Source organism: Cololabis saira, chromosome 12, assembly GCF_033807715.1.
Source record: "Cololabis saira isolate AMF1-May2022 chromosome 12, fColSai1.1, whole genome shotgun sequence".
Taxonomy (NCBI): Eukaryota; Metazoa; Chordata; class Actinopteri; order Beloniformes; family Belonidae; genus Cololabis; species Cololabis saira.
This window is the reverse complement of record NC_084598.1, coordinates 42,431,906-42,453,901: the sequence shown is the minus strand read 5'-3', so window position 1 is coordinate 42,453,901 and position 21,996 is coordinate 42,431,906. Positions and strand designations below refer to the sequence as shown.

Sequence of the window (21,996 nt, the reverse complement as noted above, 5' to 3'; positions counted from 1 at the left end):
CCTTTTTAGGTGTTCTCATTCGTTTTTGGCAGGGTTCAATAGCCCTTATGACAGACATAAAAGGGATCTTCCACCAAGTCAGAGTAGCCGAGGAACACATAAACTACCTGCGTTTTTTCTGGTAGCCAGATGGGGACATCACAAAAAAGCTTGTTGAACATAGAATGTTGGTTCACTTTTTGGGTGCAGTCCCCGAGTTGTGCCACGTTTGCACTATTAAGGACGGCTGATGACAACCAACATCTGTACCCAGAAGATGTTATAAATACAATCAGGCGCCGTTTCTATGTGGACGATTGTCTTACGTCTGTACAGTCTGTTGCCTGGACAACAGTCTGTACAGACTTAAGACATCTGTCTTTATCAGCAGCTCACAGAGGTATGTAGGCTCAATAAATGGATATGTAGTGAGCGCTCTGTGCTCACTCATATCCCTGAGGAAAGCAAGCAACAGCTGTAAAAATTCTGGACCTTACCTGGGACCAGCTTCCCAATGAGAGATCCTTAGGAGTGCAATGGGATGTTGAACAGAATGTTTTCACCTTTAGCACTGTAAACAAACACAAACCACTAACAAGACGTGATATTCTCTCCAATATCAGTTCTATTTGTGAACTTTTGGGTTTCTTGGCCCCAATTATTTTCCCTGCAAAGCAGATTCTTCAGCATCTATGTAAACTGAGGTTTGGCTGGGATGAGACAATGCCACCAGAAATGGCACAAGTTTGGAAAAAATGGGTTGAAGATTTAGTTCTCCTGGACACCTTTAGTGTCAGAAGATGCACCACGCCCAAAGGATTTGGGAATATAAAAAGTGCACACCTGCATCACTTTTGGGGTGTGTGTGTGTGTGTGTGTGTGTGTGTGTGTGTGTGTGTGTGTGTGTGTGTGTGTGTATGTGTGCATGCGTGTGTACATATCTTTGTGGCTATGTGTGTGTGTGGTGTGCGTGAGTGTGTATATGTCTATGTAGCTATGTGTGTGTGTGTGTGTGTGTGTGTGTGTGTGTGTGTGTGTGTGTGTGTGTGTGTGTGTGTGTGTGTGTGTGTGTGTGTGTGTGTAATAAACCAAACAAAGCTCCACCTGAAGTGTATCTATAGTGGGGGAGGGGGGGGAGCAACCCCGCCACCCGCGAGACCAGAGGCCGACACGGAAGAACCCGGAACCCAGGCCACCAGCAACCCCACAGAGGGGAGAAGTAGGAGGGAGGCAACCCACCGCCTGCGAGGCCATCGAGGCATCAAATGGCATCACCATGAGAGGGAGAAAAAATTTCGATGTCTGGCCATGAACATAAAAGTTGTTCTAACTCGCACATACTTCGTCCATCTGACCCAAAATGTGTGCATTTAATCAAGCTTCCATTCTGAACAAGTGGATATGACATTATGTTTCCTTTTTCGTTCGTCCAATCACAATGAAATCCACACACATTTTTGTCATGTGTCGTGTATCATGGTCATAACTTGAACATTTCTTTTGCCATTGAATGGGAACTCTCGATTTCTGGTACGTACACAGTGCTTTAAGTGGGAAAAAATAAGTGCCGGTACTCTCCCCCTCCAGTCATACAAATATGGGACTATGTAAATTTGTATATATATATATATATATATATTAAACTCTCCCACTCTGTTAAAAACCTCCTGTGTTTACCTTTATATTTCCATTTGGCCGTGCATTTTGTCCCTCCAACTTATTTCCGTCACAACCACGAGCGCGCCCGTATAGCTCAACGGGATGAGCAGGCGACTTGCGTACAGCGAACGCGGGTTTGATTCCAGTCGCGGCATATTTTGCACCCACTTCCTACGAGTCTGTCTTTCACTGCACCTATCAAAAAAAGTTGCAAGAGCCGCATGACACCGGCCAAAGAGACACCGCGAGCCACGGGTTGGCCAAGCGCGTCTGTACGGCAAGCTTTGAGCATCAAACCACCTTAATCAACAAATCCAACCTGTAGACTTTGGGGAGATCGGGGGGAGTTACTGACTGATGGGGAATCTGGGAAGAACAGTACCGGTACGCGCCGCACACAGTAAATCATTTCCGGTACGCTGATGGGTACAATTTAGAAGTGCCGGTACTGCGTACCGCTCCGTACCGGCCCACTTAAAGCACTGTACGTACACATTAAAAAAACTATTACAAATTACTTGTTTGTCCTAGAACAGTGAAATAGATGGCTTGTTCATGCTCGTTCACGCCCGTTCACGCCGCTCGTATTGTGGTTGCTGTCTGCCTGGTGCCAACCTGTGTGGGAAGCCTTGGCTGTCTGTTTTTTGGGGGTAAAAACCAGCGATCTATATTACATCCCGGATTAATCTCGCCCCCGGCTCGAGTCGCACGCAATAGACCTCTTGCTGGTGGCTTGGAGGGAAGTTTCAACTTGCCTTGCTGAGCTGCCAGCTCGGAGAACTCTGTGCATACTCGCCGGGCTGGCTGCTCCTCTTCTTGCAAGCGACTGATTTCACTGAGGTAAGAAACTAATTATCTTTTGTGTGGTCGGTTTAGCGGGTTGACAGTTGTAAACTGAGGCGTTCTCTGGTAGCTTTACTGATCGTTGCCCCAATAACTGACTGTCAGACTAACCCTTGATGAGGCTCGGGTGCGCTGCAGCTGCTCGCTGGCCTGCGTTTGAACATGTATGTTTGTTGTCGAGTTTGTGTTATCAGCGTTCGAAATTGCCCGCCTGTTATGCTGAGAGACACGCCATCTCAAATGGACTTTTAACCAGTTTTTTACTACTTTTTTAAACTATACTTTTTAGATTGTCGCTGTTTTTAACTGTTTCTTTTAACCGAGCAAAGGATTTTTGGACATCAGATCCCTGATTTTAAAGTTATTATTAAATCAACGTCAGAGGCCTGTGAGACTGTAGCCTACATCATGGCTGTATGTGAGGACTGTCAAACATGCAAAATCAGCTACTCACCACTGAAAGATGACATCCACCGCCTAAGAGCTGAAATCCGAGAAAAAAACAAACTGATTGAAAGCCTCATGTCGGTCGCCTTTTCTCAGTCAAAGCAGATCTCATATATGCAGGTGTCGGCTCTAGCTGCCCCAGTGGCCCTGTCATCCTCCTCCCGGATGTCACAGGCCCTGGTGTCGGACTCTGCTGCCACTCCCCCGTGGCTGGTTTAACTGTCCTGGTGCCGGTCCCGAAGCAAGGGCTTGTTCATCGGATGTGGTGAGTGACCAGTCTCCTGAACGTGGCCCGGACATGATGGCGAGGGGTGACGTCGCTGCTGCACCAGAGACTGCGGCCTTGGAAGCATCATCACCGCCGCCAGCTGCCCCGGCCCTGCCAGGGGACGCATGGATCAGAACTGGAGTCAGACCGAAGGTCCCAGTCCTCTGCTCCACGCCAAACCAGTCTGGACACCTGCCGCTCTGGACTGATGTGGTTCGTGGCGGAAAGAGTGTCTCGGGTGCGGCTGGACCACAATGTCGCCTGGAGCTCTCAAACCACTATGGGACCCTGCTCGCGGAGGCTACGCGTGGTGTTACCACTTCACCACCTGCTGCTGCTGCTGTCTCCCCTCCACCTGTCGCTGGTGCAGATCGGACGGCTGTCCGATCCACCGCGGGACATCAAAACAAGCAACTGGGAAAATCCTCTGCTCACCGCCACGGGTTGCTGAAGGAAGCTGCGAATAGGCGCTCCAGTGGTCTTCTCCTTTACCGCGTCCTGTCGTCACGGCCCTCGCCTGGCACCCCTCCACCCGGTACTGGTGCCGAATGGACGGCTGTTCAGAACAACCAGCCGGGATCGCCCTCCGCTGCTTCGGCTGCTAGCACCTCTAGTGCTAGCTCTCCCCTCCACTTTCCACCTCCACAATACATCCTCGTCGGGGACTCCATGGTAAGGTCTGTAGCTCTTCCAAATGGCATCACATATTCCTTCCGTGGTGCAAAAATTCTGGATATACATCACCACATCCCTGTCATTATTGACCGTTACCCGTCTGCCCACACAGTCATCGTCCACTGTGGGGTGAACAACCTCAGGTACAGGCAATCAGCAAAGCTCCTCGCTGACTATGAACAGCTGGCCAAGCTAATCGCAACCCTGGGGAAGGCCTTCGTGTTCTCTGGTCTAATTCCTTCCCTTAGACGGGGCTCAGAACCTTTTAGCCATTTGTTCAGTGCCTATCAGTGGTTGTCCGACTTCTGCTCTGCATGTGGGTTTGGTTTTATCAATAACTTTGACATTTTCTGGAAAAAAACAAGCCTATTCGGGATGGACAACTTTCACCTCAACTGCAAAGGACTCACTGCCCTGGCCTCTCATCTGTCCACACATCTCCCCTGCCACACAGACTGACGCCATAAGTCCACTCCCATCTTCACCTCAACCTCACAACCATCTCACATCCCCGTCATCACAAGCAACAGACCTGTACATATCCACTGTCCCAGTACACCTACCCGCTCTTCCCGTCCTAACCTGATTCATGTCAACATCCTAAACAAGAACTCTCAGTCCACCAGCCCACATGCAACCCTGAACATGGCACTTTTTAATGTTCGCTCTCTGTCCAACAAGTCTTTTATTATTAACGACCTGATTTTAGACAACAATTTAGACTGTTTGTTTTTAACTGAAACATGGCTCAGCACTGATGCACCAGCTGTTCTCACTGAGGCTTCCCCACCAAATTATATTTTTTTTATTTTCTAATAGAACTGGGAGAAGAGGTGGTGGGACTGCAACAATTATTTCAAACTCCATAATAACTAAGGACATTTCTTTCGCAAAGTACTCATCATTGAACGCCATGCCTTTGTTTTTAGCAGTCCTCCGATTTTATGTATTACTATTTACAGACCACCTAAGTGCCATCGCTCTTTTATGAGTGAATTCTCTGAACTTTTATCGATTTTACACTCCACTTACAATAAGGTTTTAATAACTGTTGATTTTAACATACACATAGATGACAATTCAGATCCCACCACGACTGAATTTTTAAATCTTTTGAACTGTATGGATTTTAAGCAGCACGTCACACAGTCCACTCACAACAGCGGACACGCCCTGGACCTGGTAATAACATATGGCCTGTCCACTGGTGTGTCCTCTGTTGTCGGCCTGGCTGTATCAGACCATTATTGTGTGTTTTTAATATCACTAGTTTTACCCAACAGGAGCCCCCGGTGAGAACAGTGAGGAAGCGCTATCTTACTCCTGAAGTGGCTGCCAATTTTATTGAAATTTTACATAATAACCCTGCTGACATCTTACCTGCACCCTGTGATTTTATAGTTGATAATTTTAACAGTAAACTGAGGTCAGCTTTAGACTCCACTCCACACTAAAATATTAAGGTAAGGCAAGGCAAGGCAAGTTTATTTATATAGCACAATTCAACACAAGGTGATTCAAGGTGCTTTACATCGACATTAAAAGCAGCAAGACATAAGTGTACAGTAAATAAAATTATGAGAAAAGGTAAAAGTAAAATAATAAATACAATTATAAGAAAATAAGTAAAATAATAAAAAGCACAAGCTGTTAAAAGTAAGGGCAGTAGAGTACAGAAGGTAAGTATTTAATTTAGGAGTACGCTTGAGTAAACAGTAATGTTTTTAGGCCTGATTTAAAGGAGCTGACAGTTGGAGCAGACCTCAGGTCTACAGGAAGTTTGTTCCACCGGTGAGGAGCAGAATAACTGAACGCTGCCTCACCTTGCTTGGTTCTGGTTCTTGGGAACCACAACAAACCAGATCCAGATGAACCTCAGGGGTCTGGGAGCTTCATAGGAACTAACAGATCAACCATGTATTTTGGTCCAAGACCATTTAGTGCTTTGTAGACCAGCAGGAAGATTTTAAACTCTATCCTTTGACTCACTGGAAGCCAGTGTAGTGATTTCATGACCGGTATAATGTGGTCCAGTTTCCTGGTGTTTGGAATTAACAACCAAACCCACATCCCCATGGATGAACACTGACGTCAAAAATGTGAAAATAAATTGCAGGAGTGCAGAAATGGAGGCAGACAAAACTAACAGTACACTTTGAAATACTCCGGAGCAAACTCAAAATTTACAATAAGGCAGTAAGACAGGCAAGAAGGTCCGTGTATCATCCGTCCATTCAATTATTCCATTAGATCTAGCAAACGAAAAACTAAAAAACAAGTCAATATTTCGTTTATTTGTTTTTCTGTATAGCCAAAAAAATGGAAGATTGGTGTTTGTTTTCGTATTTTCTTTCTTTTCTTTTCTTTCTACCGTTCGCGCATGCGCAACAAAGTAGCCAACAACGTGGATCCGTGAAGTACTGTCAAACTTTGATGTCTTGGAGATGGACACATCCTTCGTATTATTCAAGGCCGCCAGGAGGGTCACGCTGAAGGAGGAAGAAATGACTGTAGACAAAATCGGTAAAATATTTCAGGTAATGTAATCATCAAACCTTGCATAACGTTTACAAGCAATAACAGCCTATGTCTCTTTTCCAAATAAATGAGTTAGCTAGTTTGTAGATTGTTTTTCTCCGCAGTGGGGGTGGTGGGGGGTTTTCTGCTGCACGCTCACTGCAATTAATAAAGTATCTTATTTATTCTATTCGTTTTGGGAAGACAGTTTTTGAATGATCAGTTAAGCTTAAATCACCATTTGTACTTAACTTTTTTACTGCGCATTATAAAGTTTAAAGCGTTAATATTTATTGAAAACACATAGGTAATCATTTTCAAAATTCGGAACATGTTTATACCGAAATTATCTTCTGCAATCCACATTGCAGTTAGTCTGAGAACGATAATGTCCAAGAAACGGCGACAGCAGATAATTATTGATGTGCACTTGCTGCTGCAGTTTGTTGTATGCAGAAATAAAAAGAAAAGTAAAAAAAATATTCTGTTAACGCGACCCATGGTCTAACGTAACAGTCCTGCTATAATTCATACCTTAATGAAGGTCATTACCATATGTTCAGTTTGTGTTGACAATGTTTTAGAGAGGTGAACAGGAAAAGGGCATAGAAGCAAACAGACTTGTGTTTTAGAGAGGTGTTGATATGGTAATTTTTGAAGTTGCAGTTAATGGTGCTGTTGAACTGTATAACTGTTTTTTGTGCACCTTCTTTTATATCGGTGAGACTGGGTTCAATTACATAAACATAAACACCACTATGTAAAATGATTGTAGTGTTGTACCTATGTTTATAAGAGTATTATGGATACAGTAAATTACATTACCCAAGTTTTGCTGATGTAAGAGAACTTTACTGTCCTTTAGGTAACCAGCCAGAGTCTCTACCTCACTGGTGACAACAATGTGGCAGTGTTCCCCAGAGGGGATGGCAACTTCAGTATACTAGACCTCGAGGACAAGTCCCATTATGAAGTGCATGGGGCTGAAGCTGTACCAGATGCAAGTCTTAACGTTGCTGCCTTGGGGCCCCCTCCTGCTCCTTCCTCAAGCAACTCCAAGTCTGCTAGCTCAGCAAGTACCTCACTTCCACCCAGGGCCAAATCCCCAAAATACTTTACAAGGTAAGCTAATTTTCCTTTTAAATTCCTATGCCCCTGTCAATAAAACAGAATGTTTTATATGCACTTCTCTATGTTCATCATCATGAATGACCCTAAATGTAATTTCTCTAAATTCCAGGACTGTCAGCGTGGGAGAGTTCCAGAGTGGAAAGCTGGTGAACAGCAGAATGGTGGTAGTGAGATTTACTGAGCAGGAGGCCAGTGTCCCATGTTTGATTGGAAAAATAAAAGATACCTTGGGAAGCAATGAACCACTGATCCTGACGGATCACAATGCAGTGGAAATTGTGGACTCGGAAGGAACAAGAGGTGCTTCATTTGAGCTACTTCATTTACCTTGTCAGTTTTACAGTTTAGGTAACCATAGTCCTGTGTCTTAAAGATTTACTTTGGAATTGGCAAGAACATTTATGTTGCTTCACAATGTGGGCTTTGAATTCCTGCATCAACATCATAAAAAGTCGGCACATTTCAAACCTCAGCCATAAACAATGTCAAACTTTTTTTTATTTTTTTTTTTTATTTTTTTTTTACCTTGTCTGCACACATATTATTGATTGATACCATGACGGTAGAAACCGAAAGTGTGTATGTGTGCATTATTACTATATTTAATATATATACATATATATACGCACACATATGCGTACACATACATAAATATACACATACAAACCCAGTTTTCTTTTTTTTTTTTTTGGGGGGGGGGGGGGGGGGGGGGGACGACCTCCACTGCCAATCCAGGAAGCAGGAAGACACGGAGACACACGTCAAGCACTGGAAATCTGCAACAATCTGCATCTGATCGCAGTCTGAGCTAAGCTATCGCTACCGCTACCTAAACCCAAAAACTAGAGAGCCAGCATGCAGGTGAACAAGCCAGTGTGTATGTCTATGTGTGTGTGTGTGTATGTTTATGATCATGCGTGTGTGTGTGTGTGTGTGTGTGTGTGTGTGTGTGTGTGTGTGTGTGTGTGTGTGTGTGTGTGTGTGTGTGTGTGTGTGTGTGTGTGTGTGTGTGTGTAATAAACCAAACAAAGCTCCACCTGAAGTGTATCTATAGTGGGGGAGGGGGGGGAGCAACCCCGCCACCCGCGAGACCAGAGGCCGACACGGAAGAGCCCGGAACCCAGGCCACCGGCAACCCCACAGAGGGGAGAAGTAGGAGGGAGGCAACCCACCGCCTGCGAGGCCCCCCCCCACCCGGCGGCGGCCGAGGGGGCCCGCGGGCGGGGCCCCTACGGCGCGGGAAGAAGCAGCCAGGGATCCCGCGGCGGCGGACCGCGACCCAGGCAATCCCCGGCCACCCGGTCCGGGCCAACGACCCCCACCCGGCAGGGGGCCAGCCTGCCCGGAGAGACAGAGCCGCCCCGGCCGCCGACGCGGGCAGGCGCACCCGTCCCCCACGAAAGTGGCCCTCCAAGACCAGAGGGGTGCCCCGCTGGTCTTGGAGGGCCACTTTCGTGGGGGAACAATGTCAAACTTTTACTTTCATTTCAGAAAAAAACTAAATTAATTTTTGTTCATTTCAGTCTCAAGAATTAGTTCTTATTCATACATTCTACATTTTTTGTGCTCATTTAGGCTCCTTTTACTGAAAACAAAACTCTCGAAAGATCATGGCTGTTCCTGAGCCTGACTTTCAAGCTGTCCAGCAAAAGAGGCGGAGAATCTCGTAAGTTGGAGTGCCAGTGACTTGTTACACCTGCCCACATCTTCCTCCTGACATGAATCATCGTAAAATGCTAAGCATGCACTCGAATAAAGAGCAAAGCTGGTTTGACACAATATGTTGAAAGCGACTAAATGAATGCCATGTCTGTTTTTATCATTGTTTTTATTATTATTATATTGACATGATAATTGATTTATTAAGTCTTCATCAACTTACAGTAATATAATAAATTAATAAAATGTATGAATGATTTATTTAATATATGCATACACCTGCAATTTTTCTGTTTCATAGACGCAGAGATGATGATGGGCTGGATGGTGTCTTTGTGAAGATTGAAGAAGTTGTACTGGCTTCTCAGGGTCTCTCAGAGGTGACTGCAGCCATTCAGGGTCTCTCTGACCTCGTCCATAGACACACAAAAACAACATTGGTACTGAATGAAGAGCAGTCGAGGAATGTTAGGGCTGCATTCACCTGTGTAATTTGCAGAGGTCAGTTTTGTCCTTGAGATCAATTGAGTTAAAACTTATTTAGACATCACACAACATGGACAAACGTAATGTTGATCTTTTGATGGACTTTTTGTTACAGTGGTCATCATGAAAGGTTAAAATTGTCCAAGCTCTTGGTGTTTCTCTGGCATGGGAGGGTGGGCTTGGAGCATTTGGAGACAGAGGAAGGACTTGGTTCACTCCCACTGTTGCTCAAAGTGCACCTTGCTTATGCCATACATAAGCTCAATTGCATCTCAAAGACGCTTTTTGTAATGCTGTGTGACATCTGAATAACCACTGCCTGAATTGAAAAAACATTGTGTTCTTGTTTATCTATATTTAAACATTTGACATTTTTGCTAATTTCAGCTAGCTGTTTATTTTGTGTACTTACAGTCACATGTTTTACTACTCACTATATCTGTAATACTCTACCAGTGGCTTACTGTTGTTATACTGCCACCTATCTGTGACACCTCTGTTATCAACTATCATTATGCTAATTCTGTTTTATGTCATCATCTGTTGTGTCTAATATTTATTTTCTTTTACACTGGCAGGATTCATGGAAGATCCAGTTTATGCAGCATGCTGTGAAAGCCTGGTCGCATGCAGATCCTGCACCACTCTGGCTCCAGAGTTCATCACTGTGTGTCAAGTACAGAGCGCTTAATTTTTCTGAGAACATCCACAATGTTACTGGCCTTTCTGAGATTCTCAATGTCATTAGGCAACTGGACAGTGCAGAATAAATAACGATTGATATGTTTGTTTTATGTTCTATTATTGTTCTCGCCTCACAGGAGTTTTCTTTATAAATGTGAGAAAATGTTTTTGGGACTTTTCTATGGAAGACCACACCAGCGGTATTTGCCTTTTTTTTCATGTGGAGGATCCTACAGCTGGACTGTGTGTGTCTATTCCATTGTTCTCTCTGTATATAATCAGTCCTTGTTTTCCAGCAAAATATTTTGCCCATTTTTGTCTCATTTTTGACTGTAATCAAAACGGAGTGGTATTGATTTTTTTTTTGTCATTCAAAAAATACAGTTGACTTATCTTTTATTAACATTTGGCTCAACATGAGCTCTACCCTGTACTTTTACAGTAGTGATTGCATAGTGGCCATAGTAACAGTAGGTCTACTTACACAGAACTTAAAGATCTCAAGATTTGTATTAATACAAAGGTAGGTCAAAGCATCTTTGAATGGAGTGTAGTTGTAATTGACAGCAAAAACAACTGAAAGGTCTGGGTGATATAGTCCAAAGAGCTGCTCTGCTCTCACTTTGTCTGTCTCCAACTGAAAGGGGTCACTTCCAAATTAAGATATTCTGATGAGGGAAGATCCCATGTCCCCCTCGTACATATCAGCTGCTACAGTGGCATCTGGCAGAAGATCTGCTGTGATCTTTCTCAGCGTTCCTGTCCTTGCAAGTAATCTCCGGACACTGGTCTCAGAGATTCCCCGCTGGACACCCATTTCTCTCAAATTCTCTGAGATCTGATGATATGTCTCTCCATTCGTGAACATATTATTAATAACAGCGATGTATGGCTCAAGTGAGGCCATTACAGCCGATTACAACCTACGATTTTGGCGCTCGGACCGGTCTGTTGCATCTGTCACCATGGTACCTGTCGCTGAGGATCATGGGAAGGCTAATGTAGCCTCCATGCGCATGCTCAAAACAGGCGCACGCAATACTTTGGGAAAATCAATAATTGTAAATAAGATTTATTTATTTATTTAAGATTTATTCTCTATTATATATTCTGTTTTCAGCTGAAAATACAAAAACAAACACCAATCTTCCATTTTTTGGCTAAACAGAAAAGCAAATAAACGAAATATTGACTTGTTGTCTTTTTTGTTTGCTAGATCTAATGGAATAATTGAATGGACGGATAATACACGGACCAAAACAAATTACAATGACTTGATTTTGCTATTTCAGCATCGTTTAAAAAAAGAGAAAAAATAAATAAAAAAATGACAGGCAGACAAAGTGGTTATAGCAAGTCCATATTTTCAAAGGTGTAATCAGTACAACAATGACCAGACTAATGTAACTTTAAAGTTGGCCTGTTTTAATCATCATAAAAATATATACAGCCTTTACATTTCCCTAAACTGGCGTTACAGGCCTCAAACCATTTTGAACGTACTGAGTCAGTTAGAGAAATTACACTGACTTGATTTCGCTATTTCAACGTAGTTTGGCTCGTAAGTAGTCAGGAGAATCCTTAGACACTCATGTAACTCCTCATTGGTCATGGAACAACGTGCCCTCGTCTTGATGCTATCCATATGAGAAATCTGGACTCACAGGTCTAGGTACATCCAAACATTGTCAATATTAGCAGTGCAATTTTCCTCATTGTGGGGAACTGATACTGGTTTACATGTTTAGACCAACAGTCCACTGCACCCTCACACTGCAAGTGCTGTTATAAAGCAAATGAGGACTGCATCAACCAGCTTCATCTGCAAGATGTTCTCATCAATACAAGAAGTTACCTATTTGGACTCTTATCTCCACATGTTACACTTTGGCAAAAAATTACCAGCACTTCGTGTTTGTTGGACCAGTAGGGTGTTTATATGTATTGTTTCATTGTCGACTCTTTTTCTGTTTGTCTTCCTCTTTTGAATGTCATGAGCTGTTTGGTAACTAATTTTCCCCAGAGGGGACAATAAAGGTTTCAATTTTGACAGTCTCTGACAGTAAATTGAATATCTTGTGATTGTGGACCGTTGGTTTGTATATACATAAAGACATTTGAGGATGTCTTCTCGGGCTGTGATCAACTTTTTTCACAATTTATCACCATTTTATAGACCTAAATCAAAACAGATTGTTTATTTTTTCTATTAACTTTTTTTATCAGTAGCAGCTAAATATCAGCAGCAAAGTTGATTAAAATCTTTCTTGCATTTATTTTATTCATAAAGTCGGATAGTGTCTTATCTTTTTAATTCGAGTCGACTTCAAATGAGTGTGAGGGCCCAATCAACGCTGCTCACAGCTTTATTTTATCTTGTTTTCTATTAAATAGGTATGTTATTCCTTTATACTTGTTTATATATTTCATATATTCTTCAATTCACTTTGGTGTATATTGTTACTGTGCTGCCAAACCAAGTACATTTCCCCTTTGGGATTAATAAAAAACCTTTGTATATTTTTCTATGAAACAACTTCCAGAGATAGACTTTTAAATGCAATGATTTTAAATCTGCACTACAGGGAAATGAGAATATTAATGCAGTAATGTATGTCTCCACTAGAGATTATTAGTCATTCAGTTTATTTTCTCACCCACTAGAAGGAGACAGAATACTATCAATATTTACTAATTTTTCTCTATGTTCTTTAAAACGTTCAACACTCCATTAGAGATTACTTTTTTTTTAAACACACTTTAAACACACTTAGTTATTTTTCAACAAGCAGTCAGACAGTCCTCAACTCACTTCCTTCCAGACTTTCTAAATGTCTCAGATCACTTAAAACATTGCTTTATCTTGACTGTTACAGGTTGCAAACGTACATTCAGTTCTCTGGACAGAAATGCTCATACATTAATTAGCATTTACAGGATTTCTAACCTCAGAAACTCAAACCCAAATAAAATGGATTTGCTCTGTGACTCGAACCCAAGACAGGCGGGTACTTTATTGATCCTGAGGGCAATTTGGGGACTCAGCATCACTTACGCAATAAAGAGACAAAGGTATTAAAAATGAGAAAAGGGTCAAGTTAAAAATAGAAATATAAAATTGCAAATGGAGAATCAGAATAAAAAAAAACAACAAAGTGAAAAAATAAAGTGCTGTGATGTAAAAAAATAGGTTGAATTGAAGTGTAGTGACAAAAGCAGTTAAACTTCCACGTGTCCACTAAAATTAAGAGACGTGAATTAAGAGTGCACGTTAACTTTAACCCCTCTTTTTATTGGACATAGACATGTCTAGTGATATTTAAACATTTAATTTCCCTCCAAAACGTTAACAGAGTAGCGTGAGTTCCAGATATATGGTTAATTGTCTGAGGGCAGCACCATACCATACAGGCTTCATTTGAATAAAACATTTAAGTAAAGGTAAATATCATTTATATCGCAAACACTGACATCATAATTTAAAAGAAAAAAGAAAAATGCACATTTTCTTTAATGTGTTGGCCTTAATCTCTTTAAGCTGCCAACTTCCTGTTATTTCCATTTTCCTTTGATGCATAGATGGAAACCACAAACTAGTGAGATGGAGAACGTTGCTCGACGGCGGTGATGATGCCTTCAGTCGGATCATCATCTACCTCACTTGTCTCCATGACAACACAGCATCAAGTGTTGAATCATTGCCGGAATCCAGAAGTCTGCACTTCCGTCCAGGGTCAGATGTGATCATGGTCTGAAATCCCTGCTGCTGCTGGTTTGATGCTGAAGAGGCCAGGATGAAACAGACACAGCGTTATTCCTGGCAGGTCATCGCAGGACCAGAGGATGGAGAGATGGTGGCTGGAATCCAGTCGTGTCATTTCATTTAGCCTTTTTAACTTCATGGAACAGCACGGGTTGTTAGATTCTCTTCACGAGTTACATTCATTTTGTCTTCACTACATCTATTTCCCGTGGATTGGGAGGGCATCTCTGAACCTCCAAACCGCTGGTTGTGCATTTAACGGGTGGAGGACCGTTGGGATCCAGATTTACCTTTTCCTCTTCTTCCACAGCCGAAGAGTCGACCTCTGCAGAGGAACGTGGGACGACCAGTTCCAACACATCCCAGTCATCACAGCTCAACCTACCAGAGTAAGTCCCACCACCCATCTCTTGATCTCTCTCCACTTGGTACAGACACATCTCCAGTGTATAGCACTTGGAAATGTAGCCCCACTATCTGCGCGGTCTCACAGGTTCCAGAGACCATTCTTGATGCAACACCTCAGACGGGGTTACCTGGGTTCTGCACAAATACATCAGAACCGTCTTCGTGGCTCCGTGGGGGGGTACCAGACAACGCTGGCAGGCTCTCGGGGAGGACAGATTCAACCGGTTTACCCCCCCCCCCACACACCACTCCCTCATACCCCGCTGGGTGCATAGCGTCCCTCCAGGGTAATTAAAAACACATCAAAACACACCTGTACTAGGTCATTCAAAGGTCATAACCCCCCCAGACCACTCAGTTAATGGCTCCTCCCCCATCTGGTATGCATCCATCATCCTAATTGAGAATCCAATTAACAGACCCCCCCCCCCCCATTCCTACATCAACAAGAAACCCTGAAAAACATGGAAATTGTAAAATGAGAGTGTAATCTATGTCAGTATTACAATAAATAAAAGAAAGAGAGTGTGAAATGATCTCCCTTATGAAATAAAAATCAGATTTGTGCTGATGGTGAACAAGAGAATAAAAAGTGCCTTGTGATGGTCGGTGACGCTCCTGGTACTGAGACTAATCACAGACAAACACGTATTAACCACGACAAACTGAACAAGAGAAAATATCCAAGTTTTATTGAAGAATTTTGACTTTATTTGAAGTGTTAACAAGCATCGTAATATCCAGAAAACATTTACAATATTTACTGGAACAAACTGAGGAACATTCATTGACCAAGTCAAGTTCATTTGTGTTTCGTGTTTCATGAACAAACGCTGTTATTTCCATGGATCTCTTCAAAAGAAGGGGTGGGGCTAATTTGCACCAAATATGGTCAAGGACTCAAAACCATGTCCGATGACACCACCCATGACTCTTTATGTCAAACCATTCAAAAGTTATGGCAGAAAGTAGGAACTATCAAATATGGACCAATCAGATGAAGGGGCGGCGCGCTTTTTGGCGTCTATCGTCACCACGGTATAACACACCTGGGTGCACGTTACGGTTCGGGCCGCATTAACGGACGAAGAAATGGCATAAATTGCGCCAAAATTACACGATTAATTCAAAATGGCCGACTTCCTGTTCGGTTTGGGCCATGGCGCCAAGAGACTTTTCTTTAAGTTGTGACATGATACAGGTGTGTACCAATTTTCGTGCATGTACATCGAACCGTATTGTGGGGCTTGAGGCACGAAGTTTTCTAGGGGGCGCTGTTGAGCCATTAGACCACACTCATTAATGCAAACCATGAAATATACAATTTTTCACCAGGTCTGGGTTGCGTGCAAAATTTGGTGACTTTTGGGGCACGTTTAGGTGGGCAAAAAGGCCCTCATTTCGTCAAAAAAAAACAAAAAAAAAACCTACAGATACAATAGGGCCTTCGCACTGTCAGTGCTCGGCCCTAATTAAAGCCTACATTTTGATGTACTGTTTTTTAACAAGAATATAATGACAATAAAGACTTTTTGACTTAACATGAAATACATGAATATATGAGAAATTTGTAAAACTCTGGAATTCAGAAACTATGTACATCATCTTCATCATCATCATCATCATCATCACAGTCCAGTCAGAGTTTGTCCAAACAAACTGGTTCTGCTTCAACCTCTGAGGACCATCAGGACACGTCTCATCCTCTCAGCACAAACACCATCCTGTTCACTCCCCTTTTCTCCATCTGGAGAGAAGAAGAAGAAGAAGAAGAATGAAGAGAGGAGATAAAGGAGTGTTTTCAGAGACTCCCTCCACCAGCTGTCAGTCAGTGATGCAGCACATCCAGGACTTCAGAGTGTTCAGAGCTGCAGTGGAGCAGTCTGTACATCCTGGAAGGCTGTCAGCTGGAATACACCTTTATTTCTGGACACATGAACACAAGCACAACACCGGTCCACAACCAACATCTGGATCCTCTGATCCTGAAGCCTGTCATCATCCTCCTTTCACAGCTTTACTGAGGAAAGCAGCTGCTGAGAATCTGCAGCTTCACTGGAAACACTGGATCTTTATTTGATATCAGCTGGATTTAGTAGAAAACTGCTGGAAGCAGCAGGACCGACTCCAACCTCCACTGACCTGAGAGTCTGCAGCTGGTAGTCTGGACTCTTCACCAGGTCATACAGCTGCTTCACATCTGCAGCCTTCAGGTCGTTCCTACTCAGGCCCAGATGTTTCAGATGGGAGGGGTTGGACTTCAGAGCTGAGACCAGAGAAGAACAGCTGATCTCTGACAACCTGCATTCCTCCAAACTGAATAAAGACACCAGAGAAGAAGAAACCAGAGCAGTCAGATGGTCAGTGTGAATCATCAGGAGATCAGCCTGATGTCTGCAGGTTAGTGTCAACACAACTTTCACATCAGATTCATCTGAACACACAACTAAAACATGTCTGACCTCAGAGTCTCCAGTATGCAGTCTGGACTCTCCAGAAATCCAAACAGATGTTTCACTCCTGAATCCTGCAGCTGGTTACTGCTCAGGTCCAGATGTTTCAGATGTTTCAGATGGGAGGGGTTGGATTTCAGAGCTGAGACCAGAGAAGAACAGCTGATCTCTGACAACCTGCAGTTCTTCAACCTGAATGAAGAATAAAAGACGTGAGCTGAAGCCACCAGGGGTGCAGGTTCCAACAGTCCAACAGAACCAGCGAAAAAGAGCTTCATCAATATTCATGACATCATGCTGCTGCTCCAATAAAGACATAGTGACTTCATCTCTTCATCTCTGCAGCTCCACCAGTGGATCCATCCATACAAACTCATGTTGTGCAGCCAAATGATTCAAGTTTCCACACAAATAAACATGTCAGGAGGAATTCTGGGACAAATGTCAACTCATTTGTACGAAGAGAAAATGAAGCATTTGTTTGAATGTCAGAGACACAAAAACATGATGAACTGATGTCTAATATTTCATGTAGTAAAAGTTATCAACAAGTAGATGAACAACTTGTTACTGGAACATGTTGTGTTTGAATATCTCAGTTGGTACAAACGTTAGAATCTCAGTGTTTGCACAGAAGCAGGGCTGGATACGTTACCATGGAGATCTCTGGTGTGCAGCTAACCTGGTCTGGACCAGACTAACAAGCAGGACTTCTTCCTCCTGCTGCTCCATCTGATCAGTCAGCTGTCACTCTGATCAATCATTCATTTCATCAGCACTTGTTAATCATCTTCTGTGTGTTTGTTTCCTCATTTGGATCATCAACATTTACAGATAAATTACAATTCAGCATCATCATCATCATCTTACAGGCTCCACATAGATGAGAATTAGAAAGGTGATGGCAGCTTTATTTCACTTTTCTTACTTCAACACACGTGTATTTATATTTGGTTTTACACTCTGAAAACCATAAAAATACATTATTTGTTGCACCTTATGTCTTGCTGTCACCTGGATGAAATGGTCCAACAGACTTATTAATACATGATAGTAAAAACCCTAGAAAAAGATGTTTTCCATGTTCGGAGTTTTAAATGTGGTAAACTTGTATTTGTTGAAATGAAATTTAACGGTAGTCAAAGGAAGCCAACTTTGGTTTGACTGATTTCAGCCACAGTAAGAAGTTATTCAGTAAATGAGCTCTACAGCTCATATGTTGGATTACTACACATTCAATCTGTCCACTATTGTCTGTCAGACCCTCTGAGTTTATTAACAATGTCTGGAGGACATTTTTGAACGTATCAGGGGCCTCATCTATAAAGCTTGCTTGCGCAGAAAAAGCGCCTGAAAGTTGCGGAAGCCGCCATCTACGCAAAGCCTCGGATCTAAAAAGAAAAAACTAACCGAAAAATCTGCGTATCCCTACGGCAACCCCGACCCTCCCGTAGGAATTTACTTAAGACATGGGGAACTGGCGACGCAGGCTGTGAGGTGGTGAAATGAAGCCAGATTCATGTCATACTCTTAATAATGTCATCACATATCACAACATATATCAGACTTATAATAAAATATCGCTGATAACGGAGCAGGCGGCGGGGGGGGTGGGGGGGGGAAATGACTGCCGCTCCGAGCCCACTACTCCACGCCGAAGAGGAAAAAAGAAAGTGTTCTGATTAAAATAAGGAAAGTTGGACTATATAACAATTGCGTTCATAAGGATAAAGTTTTCAAAAAAATAAAAATGAAAGAAATAGTCCCTTCTCCCCGTGTGTGTCTGCCTGTCATGCACGGGTACGTGCGCTCATGTTGTTTACTTTTAAGCCGGAATTATGGTTCTGCGTCACACCAACGCAGAGCCTACGCCGTAGGGTCCGGCGTAGGTTGCGCGTCGCCGCGTAACCCTACGCCGTAGGCTCTGCGTTGGTGTAACGCGGAACCATAAAACAGCCTAGAGCAGCTCTGAGGGGAGACGGGAGGGAGGAGGGGGAGTGAGTGTCTTGATGATTTGCTGAGCCTACCGTTAGTTTTTAAACTGTAAAAAGTGGGGGGGACAAATACATCATTTTGAAAAGTGGGGGGGACATGTCCCCCCTGCCCCCAGTGGAAATTGCGTTGTGCGATCGTGGCACTAACGGGCAGCAACGACGTGCTGCCACTCACTCGCTTTATTTTATACTATTTATATACTTTTTCTACTTTAACTGTGACCACCAAATAATCTCGTTTCACTGTCCTCTCTCCACATCATCCACAACATCTAGATCTCAGATCTCAGCGAAATTCAGTGGCACAGTGGCTCGACACGTTCATTCATTCTGACGCATTCATCCCTAACAGGCTGCAGGAAGCCACTGCGCATGCTCAGTAGGCATGCACCTTCTCATCCTGGATTGTCTTCCTGCAGCGGAATAATCCAGGATGAACTCAGGAGGATCTGTCAAGCCCTTCTCACACATCCTGGACTTCTTCTTTCTACTTTCATGCAACAAACCTCCCAAATGTCCCAGAAAAAATCCAGCAAGATGATCAGCAATGAAACTAATCCAACCGTGGAAAACATTTGAAAAAGCAGCAGAGAAAAGCAGCTGGAGATGATTTTGGAGGTCTGGAATACAATATGTAATCCTGGATCAATCTGGGAACTTTATATTCAGTTGTTTTCTTAATTGACCTTAAGATCAAGATATAATTGACATTTTTATGAATAGAATACTACTTATAAAAATCACATTTCTAGTATTACCTATTTAAATGTTGGATCAAATGTATTGTTCTTATTTCCCAGTTAATTCTTGTTTGTTCAGATGTTTATTCCAAGTTCAGACACATCTCTGGTTCTTCAGTTGTTCCTGTCTGACACATTCAGATGTTTAGTTTTTATGTAATAAATCAGAAGAGTAAGTCTAAAGAGAAACAAACTGTTGGAGGACTAAAGCAGAGAAGAAGAAACCAGAGCAGTCGGATGGTCAGTTTGGATCAGCAGGAGATCAGCCTGATGTCTGCAGTTTAGTGTCAACACAACTTTCACATCAGATTCATCTGAACACACAGCTAAAACATGTCTGACCTCAGAGTCTCCAGTCTGCAGTCTAGATTCTCCAGGAAACAACACAGCTGCTTCACATCTGAATCCTGCAGGTTGTAGTTCCAACTCAGGTCCAGTTGTTGCAGATCAGAGTGGTTGGCCTCCAGAACTGAGACCAGAGAAGAACAGATGATCTCTGAAAAACTGCAGTGCTCCGACCTGATCAAAGAATAAAACACAGATAAAACTCTAGATGAGTGTTTTGTCACATCAGTTCAGGGGGCAGTAGGGTGGTGTGGTGGGGGACACCAGAGCTTCACAGTCACAAGGTTCCTGGTTCAAATCCCAGCTCGGTTCTTCCCTCATGTTCACTCAGAAACAACTCCCTCAGGGTTCTTGATGCTTCCACATTAAACGCAAGACTGAGATACTTCGTCTCTTTGAGTAGATTATAATTTTCGATGTCAGCCAACACAGTACTATATTTACGTTCAGGAACGTGGTAACAAAATATTCTGGACTAGTGGTGAGTACTCTGATTACTATCGCTGGGATCATGGAGACCCTGTATGGAGTTGGGAATGCAGGACTGGACTTTTACTGGTTCTGTTGCTGCCATCAAATTCAACATTTAGCAATGTTTGGTATTTTTATTTTTCAGAATTATTATAATTAGCATATTTCTGTTAATGATGGATAAAAGACAAATGATAGACGCATCACATTCAAACAGAAGCAAGTTTACCGAGAATAAGAGGTTCTGGTAAACATACAGGACCTGCATCATCCTACTGATAGTAATATGATTAAACACTATTTTAAGAAACATCTTTAAAATAATATGAATAAATAAACAAATAAACAAAGTACGTTGTTGTTCAGAATGACAAACTACACAGTACTGGGTCAGCTGATTATACCTCTTACTTTTAGCTCAGCGGAGTCATAGATGTGACTTATTTTACATGCTTTGGAGCATCTTCATGAAGGAAACCAACAGTTTGGTCTTGTTATTTATGTGATGTGATATATGACATAACGATGCTGAACATCTTCTGCTTCATGATCTGGTGTCAAATGTCTGAGTGAGCAGCGACAGGACGAGCTGGTGGTGGTTTCACTGGATGAGAACTTTATCTACTTATTACAGATAACAACTATTTTAATGGAATAAAGGGGGGAGAACGTCAACTGTAAGAGATACAGCGGTACCAACAAACCCCAACCTCACACCGACTACAGCGGGTCCATGAAGGAACCTTCTGGAGCAAGATGAAGAGTTTCCTTCCTCTCTCCCTGCCAGCTGATCACCCTCATCATCCTCACCTCTTCCTCTTCCTATTTAAACACAACTCCAGGTCTCACTCTCTGCCAGATTGTGTTTGTGGTCTCCCTGCAGATACCGGTCTCCAGCAGTTCTCCTGGGACTGCTATGCTGGACCGGATCTGTGTCCTTGGACCTGGTTTTAAGGCCCAGCCCTGATCTTTACCTCTGTCTGAGCTTATCTGCCTGTCTTCGGTTCTGACCCTGGCCCGCTGTTCCTGGATCTGTCTTCTCCATCACAACCGAACTACAGACCCTCCTGGCCTCTGGACCGGTGGCCCGTCCCTGCATGGTTACCATCCCACCTCTCCTGATCCCCTCTGATTCGTATTTGGGTAAATAAATATTTAGATGAGGACTCTTTACGCCTGGTCAGCCGTCACTTCAGACCTGTCCACTAAAACCTTAAAACAGTAATCTAGACTAGATTACTGTAATGTGTTATTAGCAGGATGTCCAAATAATTTGCTGAATAGGCTCCAGCTGATCCAGAATGCAGCAGCACGAGTACTGACAGGAATTAGCAGGAGAGACCACGTCTCTCCAGTGTTGGCGTCGCTCCATTGGTTACCCGTAAAATTCAGAATCCAATTTAAAATTTTATTACTTGCGTATAAAGCCCAAAACGGCTTAGCTCCGCATTATTTGCAAGACCTGATAGTGCCT

At 43.0% G+C, this 21,996-nt stretch overlaps 1 protein-coding gene across 1 annotated transcript in view; it reads right to left on the bottom strand.

Annotated features, from left to right (window-relative positions):
- LOC133456428 (NACHT, LRR and PYD domains-containing protein 3-like) overlaps positions 1-21,996 on the bottom strand; it is a 687,319-nt gene that overhangs the window by 646,648 nt on the left and 18,675 nt on the right. The window contains 3 exon segments of the mRNA XM_061734903.1: positions 16,662-16,835; positions 16,982-17,164; positions 20,049-20,225. Coding sequence (XP_061590887.1) covers positions 16,662-16,835; positions 16,982-17,164; positions 20,049-20,225 — 534 coding nt within the window.